General features: G+C 37.1%; 1 protein-coding gene across 1 annotated transcript in view; it reads right to left on the bottom strand.

Annotated features, from left to right (window-relative positions):
- The window catches only part of LOC128181012 (transcription factor collier-like), a 35,451-nt gene that overhangs the window by 14,786 nt on the left and 5,943 nt on the right, over nt 1-14,722 (bottom strand). The window contains exon 7 of the mRNA XM_052849260.1: nt 5,074-5,155. Within this exon, the coding sequence (XP_052705220.1) occupies nt 5,074-5,155 (82 nt within the window). The remainder of the gene's footprint in view (nt 1-5,073; nt 5,156-14,722) is intronic.

Raw genomic sequence — 14,722 nt, 5'->3', positions numbered from 1 at the left:
AATAACTCATTTTACACAAAATTCGTATTACATAGAAGCTTTTTTAATTTACGACGATAAAACCAACTTTCTGGATAAGCTGCTGTATATTCTTGGGGCAGTTTGGACGGTCCGATACACTATAATCGGGTCGCTGTTTGATGTTCTACGAAATTTCAGAGGAAATCTGGGCTAATTTTGTATGCGCCATTGACAGCAAAATAAGAGAGGTGCCGGCCACAAAGGCTCATTGTTGGTGATTTCTAATCTACACACATCGATAGAACGCCAAAAAACTCCACTTTATGACTTAAAACACATCATAACAATTTTCCTTCAGGTTGCACAACACTATTAATTTTTACTATATATTCTTACCAAAATTACGCAACTTTAGATACGGGTAGCAAGTTTATATCAAACTTCTGGGAAAATTCCTCTTTACAACTTTTAAAACAATCGTTCCTAACCAATTTAGTAGCAAAAAACACACAGCCATCCACAAAGGCACGAGAGTTTGTTTACATCAAAGTTACACATGTGCTTGAAAATCATGTCCGAGCCCTTTCACCCCCCTGCCTAAACAACTGGCATCAAAAATTCAAGTGACCTCGTATTTTTACATAGGTGGGAAAATCAGGCATTTTACATGTTGTTTTTTATCTCATAAAAAAGTACAGTCCCTGTCGCTGACGGAAAACTCCTAAAAACGAAGGGGAATTCGGGAATTATTTTCACTCAGCCATGTTTTGACGTGAACCTTCGAAAAAATAGTGTTGTGATACCTGCAAGTAATCTATTATTTTACACTCGCAAAAATAAAATCTGAAAACACAAAAACATTTATTGTGGAACACATGTGGAAAGTTTTACTGAATTCTGTAGCTATATCAAAAAGTTATGAGCGATTATTAAAACCATGGTGCTCGCGGTGGCCTCTGATTTATGAAAATATGTTAAAAGTTATACTGTATGTAATTTCACGGCGTGTTAATTTTGAATGAATTTCTTGGTTCTAATTTGTGCAAATATGCATGTCTATTCACAAGACAATGCAAACTTGTTTATATCATGACGACCCGAGAATATATACATGTACAAGTTTAGGGGACCCTGCCTTTTGGGGGAGGGGTTGAAAAACTGCCGTTATATTATTCAATTTTTAAGAATTGGCGTGCATTTTCATATAAATTAGCATTGTCAGGTTCTAATAAAACTAATGCGGGTGCTGAATCATAGCTAAATTCATATTTCACTTTAATATTGGCGTTTTAGGGGCATAACTTTATAGATTCTGTATACCATACAAGCGTCTAAATAACTCATTTTACACAAAATTCGTATTACATAGAAGCTTTTTTAATTTACGACGATAAAACCAACTTTCTGGATAAGCTGCTGTATATTCTTGGGGCAGTTTGGACGGTCCGATACACTATAATCGGGTCGCTGTTTGATGTTCTACGAAATTTCAGAGGAAATCTGGGCTAATTTTGTATGCGCCATTGACAGCAAAATAAGAGAGGTGCCGGCCACAAAGGCTCATTGTTGGTGATTTCTAATCTACACACATCGATAGAACGCCAAAAAACTCCACTTTATGACTTAAAACACATCATAACAATTTTCCTTCAGGTTGCACAACACTATTAATTTTTACTATATATTCTTACCAAAATTACGCAACTTTAGATACGGGTAGCAAGTTTATATCAAACTTCTGGGAAAATTCCTCTTTACAACTTTTAAAACAATCGTTCCTAACCAATTTAGTAGCAAAAAACACACAGCCATCCACAAAGGCACGAGAGTTTGTTTACATCAAAGTTACACATGTGCTTGAAAATCATGTCCGAGCCCTTTCACCCCCCTGCCTAAACAACTGGCATCAAAAATTCAAGTGACCTCGTATTTTTACATAGGTGGGAAAATCAGGCATTTTACATGTTGTTTTTTATCTCATAAAAAAGTACAGTCCCTGTCGCTGACGGAAAACTCCTAAAAACGAAGGGGAATTCGGGAATTATTTTCACTCAGCCATGTTTTGACGTGAACCTTCGAAAAAATAGTGTTGTGATACCTGCAAGTAATCTATTATTTTACACTCGCAAAAATAAAATCTGAAAACACAAAAACATTTATTGTGGAACACATGTGGAAAGTTTTACTGAATTCTGTAGCTATATCAAAAAGTTATGAGCGATTATTAAAACCATGGTGCTCGCGGTGGCCTCTGATTTATGAAAATATGTTAAAAGTTATACTGTATGTAATTTCACGGCGTGTTAATTTTGAATGAATTTCTTGGTTCTAATTTGTGCAAATATGCATGTCTATTCACAAGACAATGCAAACTTGTTTATATCATGACGACCCGAGAATATATACATGTACAAGTTTAGGGGACCCTGCCTTTTGGGGGAGGGGTTGAAAAACTGCCGTTATATTATTCAATTTTTAAGAATTGGCGTGCATTTTCATATAAATTAGCATTGTCAGGTTCTAATAAAACTAATGCGGGTGCTGAATCATAGCTAAATTCATATTTCACTTTAATATTGGCGTTTTAGGGGCATAACTTTATAGATTCTGTATACCATACAAGCGTCTAAATAACTCATTTTACACAAAATTCGTATTACATAGAAGCTTTTTTAATTTACGACGATAAAACCAACTTTCTGGATAAGCTGCTGTATATTCTTGGGGCAGTTTGGACGGTCCGATACACTATAATCGGGTCGCTGTTTGATGTTCTACGAAATTTCAGAGGAAATCTGGGCTAATTTTGTATGCGCCATTGACAGCAAAATAAGAGAGGTGCCGGCCACAAAGGCTCATTGTTGGTGATTTCTAATCTACACACATCGATAGAACGCCAAAAAACTCCACTTTATGACTTAAAACACATCATAACAATTTTCCTTCAGGTTGCACAACACTATTAATTTTTACTATATATTCTTACCAAAATTACGCAACTTTAGATACGGGTAGCAAGTTTATATCAAACTTCTGGGAAAATTCCTCTTTACAACTTTTAAAACAATCGTTCCTAACCAATTTAGTAGCAAAAAACACACAGCCATCCACAAAGGCACGAGAGTTTGTTTACATCAAAGTTACACATGTGCTTGAAAATCATGTCCGAGCCCTTTCACCCCCCTGCCTAAACAACTGGCATCAAAAATTCAAGTGACCTCGTATTTTTACATAGGTGGGAAAATCAGGCATTTTACATGTTGTTTTTTATCTCATAAAAAAGTACAGTCCCTGTCGCTGACGGAAAACTCCTAAAAACGAAGGGGAATTCGGGAATTATTTTCACTCAGCCATGTTTTGACGTGAACCTTCGAAAAAATAGTGTTGTGATACCTGCAAGTAATCTATTATTTTACACTCGCAAAAATAAAATCTGAAAACACAAAAACATTTATTGTGGAACACATGTGGAAAGTTTTACTGAATTCTGTAGCTATATCAAAAAGTTATGAGCGATTATTAAAACCATGGTGCTCGCGGTGGCCTCTGATTTATGAAAATATGTTAAAAGTTATACTGTATGTAATTTCACGGCGTGTTAATTTTGAATGAATTTCTTGGTTCTAATTTGTGCAAATATGCATGTCTATTCACAAGACAATGCAAACTTGTTTATATCATGACGACCCGAGAATATATACATGTACAAGTTTAGGGGACCCTGCCTTTTGGGGGAGGGGTTGAAAAACTGCCGTTATATTATTCAATTTTTAAGAATTGGCGTGCATTTTCATATAAATTAGCATTGTCAGGTTCTAATAAAACTAATGCGGGTGCTGAATCATAGCTAAATTCATATTTCACTTTAATATTGGCGTTTTAGGGGCATAACTTTATAGATTCTGTATACCATACAAGCGTCTAAATAACTCATTTTACACAAAATTCGTATTACATAGAAGCTTTTTTAATTTACGACGATAAAACCAACTTTCTGGATAAGCTGCTGTATATTCTTGGGGCAGTTTGGACGGTCCGATACACTATAATCGGGTCGCTGTTTGATGTTCTACGAAATTTCAGAGGAAATCTGGGCTAATTTTGTATGCGCCATTGACAGCAAAATAAGAGAGGTGCCGGCCACAAAGGCTCATTGTTGGTGATTTCTAATCTACACACATCGATAGAACGCCAAAAAACTCCACTTTATGACTTAAAACACATCATAACAATTTTCCTTCAGGTTGCACAACACTATTAATTTTTACTATATATTCTTACCAAAATTACGCAACTTTAGATACGGGTAGCAAGTTTATATCAAACTTCTGGGAAAATTCCTCTTTACAACTTTTAAAACAATCGTTCCTAACCAATTTAGTAGCAAAAAACACACAGCCATCCACAAAGGCACGAGAGTTTGTTTACATCAAAGTTACACATGTGCTTGAAAATCATGTCCGAGCCCTTTCACCCCCCTGCCTAAACAACTGGCATCAAAAATTCAAGTGACCTCGTATTTTTACATAGGTGGGAAAATCAGGCATTTTACATGTTGTTTTTTATCTCATAAAAAAGTACAGTCCCTGTCGCTGACGGAAAACTCCTAAAAACGAAGGGGAATTCGGGAATTATTTTCACTCAGCCATGTTTTGACGTGAACCTTCGAAAAAATAGTGTTGTGATACCTGCAATCCCCGCGCGACCCAAGACTAAGTACCTTTTCAGCCTTCATTGAAGAGATTGCACTGAAGAGCTCCTAATCTTATCAATATGTCTCATTTTCTGGGGATTAGGTTTAATATAATGCTAGAGTTTCAAATACTATGCATCAACATTCTTTCAGAGTTTTTACAAATATCATTAAAGGGGTTTAAAACGAGATGGGATCGGAAAGCTGATCAGAGCTAGGCTTTGTCTCAAGGATTGAGTCTGCTCATGGCAAATCAACAACGAACTAGACCATTATAAGGATTATGGACCTTATTCTGTCGCATATATCACTATACCTCAGCATCTATGCCATGATATATCAATTTTGCCATAATTTTACCCTTTCTACCCTTTGGCCCTTTTGGGAACGTTTTATAGTGTTTAGTTTTTATAAGGTACCTGAAATCTTCTCATATCCCGTGGGTTCCCTGCATTCTTTAGGCAGTTTTGATTGCATTTCATGAAGAACTTTAAGAAAAATCTGCAAAAAAAGAAACAAAGGGTATTGAGACTAGATAATGAATTGTAACATCGTTCACATGAGTCAAGATCGGAGCAGAGATAAACGCCTGTTAATCAGTCGTCTGACGTGACATTATAGTAGAAGTGAAATGACACGGTGGGATGATCAAAAGATGAATTGACTTCACACATCTGGTCAGATATCTCTCTCTCTCTCTCTCTCTCTCTCTCTCTCTCTCTCTCTCTCTCTCTCTCTCTGAATATTAATATTTTTAAATTATTGGCTTTTTATTATTATATCTCTATATCATCGTGCAATTTGGCAGTGGTCTTTTTCTGTGTGTAAGGTGACTGCGAAACCCAGCCTAAGTTTTATGACATGATTGCATGTATAGGGCCAGTTCTGGTAACAGGTAATGAAGAAACACACTATCTATTTCTCTATCAAATGCTCAGTACCAGCATCAATAATGCAGGAACCGGTCCCAATCGTTTCGGAACGTTCGCTTCGGTAGCCGTGGTCGTCGCCGGCCATTAGACCAGTACAGATGAGATCGGCTTACACCGGGCAATGTCTAGATCCCATTCACTATTTCTTGTCATTGGTGCCAATAGACCACGAGGGCTTGCATGGATATCAATTTTATCACAACTCAAAAGGAAACCATTTTGCCATTAAATGCATATGGCGCACATTTATGGTTAGAAATTGTTTATTCATCACTACCAACAACTTTCCTTGCAAGAATAAATCAAAGTTCATGTTTTTAAAAATTTCTGCAACAGGTATATTATAAGGCAAGCACCTGCTTAGTTAAAGCATTGCTTTCCTTTTTATTGGCCCACTGAGATGAGGGTTGCTCATGTGCAAGAGAAGGTCCCCCGAGACCCGTATAACTGGAGTGAGAAAATTACCTGTGTATCAATAAATGATTTGATCGGAGATCTCACGAGACCTCAGTGTATAACCAAACCAGAATTACCGCCACAGCAATTAGTTGTCTATCCACAATCTTTTGTCCATATCAAACTAAATATTGCTTACATCTCTAGTTATTTACCGACGACTGAGAAAGCTAGGTGCTCGTTTGCCAGGTGTTACTTGTAGATGTTATCAGACAATACAGAGGGGAACTGTTGTGCAGCAGATACCGGCATTGTCTCAGATGTTCTCATAGAAAGGATATCTTTGCACTGATTTGGTGGTTACTTTTATTAATTTATTGTTTGAGAAGATGTCGAGGAACTAGGAATGTTTTGCAATAATTTGTGTTTTTGCAATTTTATGGAATAAAATAAATCTATTGTAGATAACTATGGCAGCTCATAATACCAGGAGCATTTATAAAAGTCCTGTAGTACTTTCGATTCTTTGAAATTTAAATGGGAGCAACTGCGTTATGAAATCAGCGATTGTTACATGTAGGTATACATGTTTATAAAAAAAAACCACCGCAGTAAGAATATGCAAACATTTAATGTATTACTATGATATGACTGCAATAAATGGCCTGGAGGTAAAACAAACTAGCATTGTGCAATGTTTTTTGTTTCGTTCAGGACATAAAACTGATCAGGCAAGCGTATTTACAACCAAGAAATGCAAAAGCCTGGGTTTGGTAATGAATGTGTCTTTATAATTAGAGTGCATTTAATGGGTCTTCAGAATACATTGCTGCCTTTCTTGTATTTGTTTGAAACAGACCCCTCCTTATTTAATGATGTAGTCGAGGAATTTCAATAAAAAACGTGGAAAGAGTCGCTATATTGTAAATGAATTGGTTTGTATTCGATTTCGTGCCACGTGCTGTGTTGATTGGACAAGTTAATCCGTAATGTCGGAAATATTGCAATTTCCTCATCATTTTCAAGTCATCGCACCATTTGATTCCAAACATCAGACGACATAGCATTCCCGGAATCGGTACATTAATGTCGGTAATACCTGTGTCCCGAACCCGATCAATAACATGTAGAACACTTCAAACAGAGCCCATTATTGTTATTGAATGAGAGTAAGAGAAAAAGTCGGATCGGAATTGCTGGCGTTCAACAGGAACCATCAACTAATGATATTTTGTTAAAGCTTTCCGGAACAGGTCTCGTATGACACGAGAGAACTTATTTAATTAACCATCCACCATCAATCAACGCGATCATAACAGGACCGAAACACTATGTCGGAAAATATGCAATGTTTAATTTGCAGAATTCCAAAAATCAATAGAAACTTAATAATTCAGTACTGCTTTTCAAGTTAAAAACATTTTTATGTGTTTTATAGTTTAATGACCAGCTTTTAAAGTCGTCACACAAACAACGTTTACAATGGCTGCAGCTCCTTTGCAAGCTTTTAGAATGGTTTTTCCTCAATGTCTTCTCACCCAAACCCTTTTTTAGTCTGTGTTATTTACATTTAGTTTGATAAAACAAAAGCATATACCGCTGTGCCAGTGAGAAAATCGGACTAATCCTGGAAATAGCGTCTTATCGGGGCATTAGTTACTACACGACTATCGTCCCGTACTCCCGGCGGAGTCATTTGAATGCAGAAATACTGAAGATAAAATGGCTCTATCATACTATTTACAGAATGCACTATTGATCACAGAAAAAGGAGATTGGGGTAATTCTAAATCTCAAACCCAAATCAGTTTGATTAACAAAATACGCTACGAATCCAAAGTGAACAAGCTCTCTCTAGGGGAGTCGGTGGTATAACGTGCCTTGAGTTAAGGGGGTTACGGCAATTAGACGAACCCATCGTGTGTTCGATGCTCAATCTTTGGATTTCACACACTAGAGATCAATGGCAGAGGTGATCTAGATAAAACAAGAAGCGAAATAATTAACACCTGACAAGCAGACTTACAGGGTTATGAAATTATGTAATAATGGAGGACAATTTGTATGGGCGCAATCAGCCCCGGTTGCATCAATACGTTACGAGTTTCAGTTTGTTTGTTATTGTAGAGACATTTTTCGTAGATTAATTGTGATGTTTATGTGTTTATTATAAACGGTTAAATATCATTTCTGTAATGCGATTCCATGAACACGTTAAATTAGTTTATTTAGACAAGTTACTGTGGAAAACTGTGAACATTTCATTTCCTCGGAGACTCATCCGCCGTCGGTAATTATAGTTTGAAAAAGTGTTAGGCTGGCAAGGGAATACAAATGTTTTCATTTACTGCGGAGTGATACACCAAGTGAAAATTAGATCCCATGGGGGCCTAAATACACCAACAAACATGCAGCAAGGAGGGCTTATATTTTTCTTTCCGCGAAAAGGTGAAACCTATACTGTGTAAGACCCGCGTAACGAGGAAATTAAGCAATATTATAGCTTAAGAATAGCAAGCATCTCCCATACAGCCGCGGTGAAGATCCCCTTTACAGCTTTGTTTCCAAATGAGACTCGACACATTTCGTTTGCAATAAAATTACTGCGCATTAAGTAAAATTTGTAGGATTTACTGCGACATATCTTGTGTTTTATCCTCTTTTAAAAAAATTACAATGTTTCGGTTTTTATCCCCTATATATAAACCCCGTTTGCTCCTCTTGAGTAGTCTTCTTTCAGAGAAAAATGATAAATTTAATTATTAGGAAGAATGCGGAAGACCATGGGCTCTGAAAGGATGTTTTGAACCGGAATTTTTGTTATAAGAAATGATCTGTTGAACGGAGCAGACGTACATCATGGCGGGAAAAATCCCGCGGGAACGGTGCCACGTCACGAATCCGTCCTCGGCAGGAATACTAACTATCTAACGTAATTGTTCTCCAACCAATTCTAAACCGTCGGGAATTCGGAGTCTAATTAGTCGTCCACATTTCTAAAGACCGTCAACCTAGCGTTTTGTGTGAGCAGAGAGGTGGCCCAAGCTTCCGCCGATATTTGAATTCAATGTAATGACACGTTTAGAGGATGTCGAACTTCATTGACAGTACGCCAACTTGTCAGGTTTATTCTTAAAATTCTTTATAAATATCAACACAGAAAAGTTTACATTTCTATTATTTTCAGTCATGGTATTTTATGTATGATATATTTAGTTACACACAAAAAATGGCCGGCATATTCATATTAGTTTCTACACGATGTACTTCAAAATTTGTCTCTTTTCATCGCGGGCTGGCACCAGCTCACTCCCATCAAACGGGTCGACGGTTATCACGTGAGCCGATTGTGTAGGAATCACAAAAGACAAACGCTCGTAATTTATGATAATTAGCGCGAGGTCCACGTGCCGATTAGATCTTTTATATCCGGGGCACGTGACTATTATCACTTCCAGCGGAAGTTGATTAACTCAAAAGATTCTCTGCCAAGGAGCACGTAAGGATAATATTTTAACGTGGAAAGTTTTTTTCTTCGTTCTTTTCCTTTCTTGCGACCATAGGTTTGTCCCAAGAGCCAATAAATGTTGACATCATGGGAGAGAAAGGTTCCCCGGAGTGTTGTTAGGCCGCCATATAAAGCAAGAGCAATCACTGCCCTCAACTTAATGAAAAATATATATACCTCAACAAACCAACGACAAATTCACTTTCAATTATCACTTCCCGGCGACTTTTGCATACTGATCCATCTGCGGCCCACGACCAAATCGCCATTAGCTTTGTCACCCCGCGGTAAACTCAGTAATGGCGGACTGTAGGTTTGTCTTTCTGGTCCGTCGTCGTCGTCAGCAGACAAGTACGAGTGTTAATCGTATTAGCACGGCTAAATGGTCGCCATGATGGATGATTCTGACCAAAAGTAGATCGTTACTATCGGTCTTAATGGAAATATTCGCCACTTTATGTCTGAAATTCTTTACGTCAAAAAACCTTTGTTTGGCAAGACCGAAATGAAAATAAATTTCCTCCTTATTTCTAGCCCTATTAGAAGTTGTTAAATCTTATTTATAAAGAATAAAGATAACGAAACGAAGCATGTCCCAATCTTGGTTTTATTAAATTAATATTCATTCAAACAAAAAGTATTCAGTACTCTGTCCTCTTTGTTTCTACACGTATTTCTTTTGATTTAGTCATTAAAATACGTTTACCGCAGTAGCTTCTTTTTTAGTTGGAACAAACATTATGATTATTAAACAAAAACTACCTTTGGATAGTTGCGTTCCGTAATTTTTAACTGGCTATCTTACACCTAGTTAACTCTGGTTTGATATCGATTAGCTTTTTAGGGTCGCATTTCTAAACTTTATTTACAAACAAGCGTAATCTCCAGCTGATAATGCTTAGAATAGTTTAGTGGCAATGAGGCATTGTTAACGAAGTTCCTCTTCAGAATCCGACGTTTTTGTGAACATAAGGACTCACAGGGGACCCTTTGTCTAAATAGATTTAACAAACCTACCTAATAGGCTAATAGTTCTCTTGACAAATTATACCAAATAGCGCGTATGAATATTCAAGATCCCAAACCCCGCGAGATTCCCGGGTTAAACTAATGGAGAAATAGAATTATCGGGTTCGGAGTACGAACTGTTACGGACTTTAGCATTGTTCTGCCAGTTGGAATTCCGCGGGGACGAGACTGAAGCCTTCATAATCAGCGAGATATAGTGCTTCTCATCTTCATTCAAAGAGCGGAAGGTTTATTTGTTAAATTTATCCCACTAGGGGATGCTAAATTGAATCGGGTAGATATGATCATGGCAATATTTCTAAAGCAGAAACACTGAAAAGGCAAAAAATCCGTGCTTTAAACGGGCTAGCAGGCGCTCTCTCCCACACTTACTTATCAATTAAGGAAAGCTCCAGAGACGAGCACGGCGAGATCCGCGATACGTTTTAAGCATTATATAAGAGGGAGCTCACAAGTCAATTCTATTATCACAAATTAGAATGATTTAAGATGAATTCAATGGGATTACTGGTCACGTGATATATGCTACCAAATATACATAGCTATTTCTTCCTCTCTTTCTCTCTCACTCCCTGAAATATTTAATATTCTTCCAGATATTCCTCCATTGAGATGGTCACACCCAACCCAACCAGCCAACCAACATTAACCGGATTTTATTTCAGCAGTATCACAGTATCACTGTACAAATGGAGTCCCATTCACGTAGATGCCATTTGATGGAATTCAAATGTTTGGCACCTTTATACGCCGGATTTTATGGGAGGAAATTCTGCCGTATGCCTGATCGATGGGAGAGAGAAGACGGATAGAGCTGGAGGCATGAATTATTTGTGAGCTCCATTTTATATGGTATTCTAATATCATACACAACACTCTGTAGACTCTGGGGTCGGTTAGTGTGCCTCTCCTATGTAGAGTTATTATTGAACCACCCTTCAGCTAGATGCTCAAAAAACTACCCATCCCATCTACTCTAAAATTTTAAATATAACTAAACTATTTGAAGATAAAACAAAATGTTTCAAAATCTTTGTACAGACCCTTCATCTTAAGGCGATAAAATTAATAATTTATAAAAATAGCCACGACCGCCAACACCCCCCCCCCCTTGTGTAATGTGAATCAAGATCATTTCTTACACACAAAGGAAGCCAGAGGAAACAACATTTCCTTGCACTCATATTTGTAAAGTTGACCGTTTCATCATACAATTACGCATTACTTCATAAAACAAGTGACGTTTGATAAAGGAAAAATATCAAATCTAAAAGTGAAAAATCAAATCTTAGATATTACGAACAAAAACACAGCACTATAAAGAGGCATAATATCAAAGCAGAGCGAGGCCATCAGAAGCTTTGTTGGGTTGGCAAGTTCTCAGAAGCTCAAAGCAATGGCGTGCAATAAAAATATTGTCAAACTTAATTTGGAAGTCGCTTCGTCTTCCCCTCTTCTGAAGGTGATTGTGTGAGCTCGCCAGTATCGTATTAGCCGCGGCAATGGTGCAGATGAAAACCCGCCATCTTCTACTGACAACGGAATGATGGACCCCAGGTCCAGAAGCCACCGACGTGATTAGTGGGTGACAGACCAAAATTACAGGGAGCTGGAGGAAGGGACATCAACAGACCTAACCCTGGACGGCGAGGGGAGGGATTTAATTTCAGGGGTTTAAATTAATTCGATACAATATTCTACTAATAGATGATAAAGAAGCAATTGTCATGAAATTTATTAAGTTGGTTTTGTCTTTTTAACATTAATACTCGAGTTATATTTCACCGTTAAGGTTTATTATTATTTAATTTTCTGAGTGCTTGTATTGATAAATTTCTTACTCGAAATTAACACAAATATAAAAATGAGAACAAATCACTGAAGACATTTAAATACATGTTTTCATCTGGGGCCTGTGTTAGTTGCACTGTGTCGTGCACGGGAGCTATGTTTGTTCTTTTGAAGAACTACAATATATGGGCTTCTGTAGCGTGTCTTTGTGTACCGTCTCAAATAAACTCCCCACAAACTCCCCACAGTTGAGTGCATTAGAAATAACTTGATGACAAATCATGAACAAGTGATCTGGCCGTATGACCATTACGATCGCTTGATTCGGATATCAGACGTACTAAAATAATTAGAAGCTTGGCGGAGTAATATCATAATGCGTTGTAGAAACGGTTAAAAGCTTCGGGCAACATCTTATTCCATTTATTCGCTAATCTTCCGAATTTGACAAATAATTCATCGAGAAAAATCGTTATTGATATTGGAATTGACCACTGTTTTTCTGAAAGGAAATTTTCAGTAAAAACCAGAAAAGATTGGGGTGATGTCGACTGATAGCTCCATAAAACCCATGAACGTCAATTAGTTCATCCACAAAAAATCACGGGGGCCAAAATGAACAGACCAATAAATAAGTTTGTTGCTGTGTGCTAGTCGTACCGGTGAAAGATTAATGGAAATGGAAGAAAACGCTGCTAGCTTCAAACTTTAAACAAAAGGCAGATTCACTGATATACAATGTTATTTGACAATAAAACGCCGCCGTGAAAGTAAATAGGAAATATGAAGTGTAAAGTTTCCACCGCGGTGATGGTAAGGCGACAAATTCCCGGATCATGCCTCTCTCGTCCGTCTGCCAAGCTTCCTATAAATCCTACAGAAATCTACACGGTGTGAAAAGAATTTTTACAGAAAGCATTTTTTGATTTAGTTTTTGGATCAGAGTAGGTGGTAAAAGGTATACACTAATGCGCCAAACACTAAAATCGCCTTTGAACCATGTTGGTCGGTCAACTTTATATCTTTAAAGATCCCCCTTAAAAACTTGAATGTACATGGAATTTTTCTAGCCATGAATCATTTTTAAGTTTTAAAAAAAACAACAGTTGAAGTTTATTAATTAAGTTCGAAGGGGAAATTTTATTTTTATTTTTATTCATAGCTCTTCTTAATTATGAAAGGTTGAAATAGTTTAAAATGCCTTGACCATCTAATTTAAGTAATTATTTCATATCGTTTCAAGTGTAACCTAAGAACATGTAATACAATACACGCAATGGCTTTGGTTTCAGATCCTTTGATTAATACATATTTTGATCATAAAAATTAATACTTAGCATGCTTATTCTGGTTTTAAAAAGACATTCGTTTCGCTAAAGGGAAGTCTTCGTTCTTTAAAGATAATTCGTCGGAGATAATGTTGATTGGTTAGTATTGTTACATGCAGCAAGATGGACAGGCGCAAATTGAGTTACACACCTACGTTTGGTGGAGGTTTCTGAAATAGCCCTTCTGCCGTTTTCTCACTACACTCCTCCCCGGGGGATAAGTGATCAATGAATCGAACACGATTCCATTCAAGCAGTAACAACACGGGCATAAAGGCTACCCCCGGGGAATGCTGGGAGACTGTTTCGTAATAGTTTACGGAGAGAGACATGTAAATTAATTAAACAGTTAAGCAGATGGGTCTTATGCGTACCTCGCAATCGTCCGATAGATATTGAAATTAATTATGAATGGAAAAATCAGGTTTTGACTGATTGTTGATACTTATCTCCTGGAATTTGAAAAAAAGACATGTATCTCCTTTTGTTTCTTCGACGACATATTGTAAATAATAACGCTGAGCAGTGGTTTGAAGTCCAGTCTAAAAAAAGCAGTGTCTGAAATCCATGAATTCGGATAAAAAAGATCCGTTTCAGAGATGGTCTCCGCTTTCAAGATTTTCAAGTCGTAAATGTCACATCATATCGTTTTATATAGAGCCTGATGAAGTTGGCCCATCGATCCGGCCAAGAGTGTTTCTATAGAAATCTTTTAAGGAACACTAGCAAAGAACGCCATTCTGGATGGTTTGTGAGCTATTAACTCTCGGAATTAATTCATTAATACCGGGTCAAAAAAAAATGATATTATCTCATTTTCTAGTTGCAAATAAATCTAGTTTTTAATCTCTCCGAGCGCACGAGTCTTTGCCGGAAAGATTAATGCCACATTAGGCTTTTGTATCCAACAAACACAAAAGCTTGCAGAGTAATTGAAATAAGTTTCCCGACAAATGCTGAATACAGAAAAACGGACCATATTGTGCCATCAAGTAAATGATTTTGATGAAACTTTGTTTTTGGACATCAGTGATGTGAATTCATATTTCATAATAACTAGGAAAAATAGAAAACAGATTGGTCT

The sequence above is a fragment of the Crassostrea angulata genome, chromosome 4 (genome assembly GCF_025612915.1).
Source record: "Crassostrea angulata isolate pt1a10 chromosome 4, ASM2561291v2, whole genome shotgun sequence".
NCBI classification, from domain to species: Eukaryota; Metazoa; Mollusca; class Bivalvia; order Ostreida; family Ostreidae; genus Magallana; species Magallana angulata.
The sequence above is the reverse complement of the archived record's forward strand: the minus strand, read 5'-3'. Positions and strand labels throughout refer to the sequence as shown.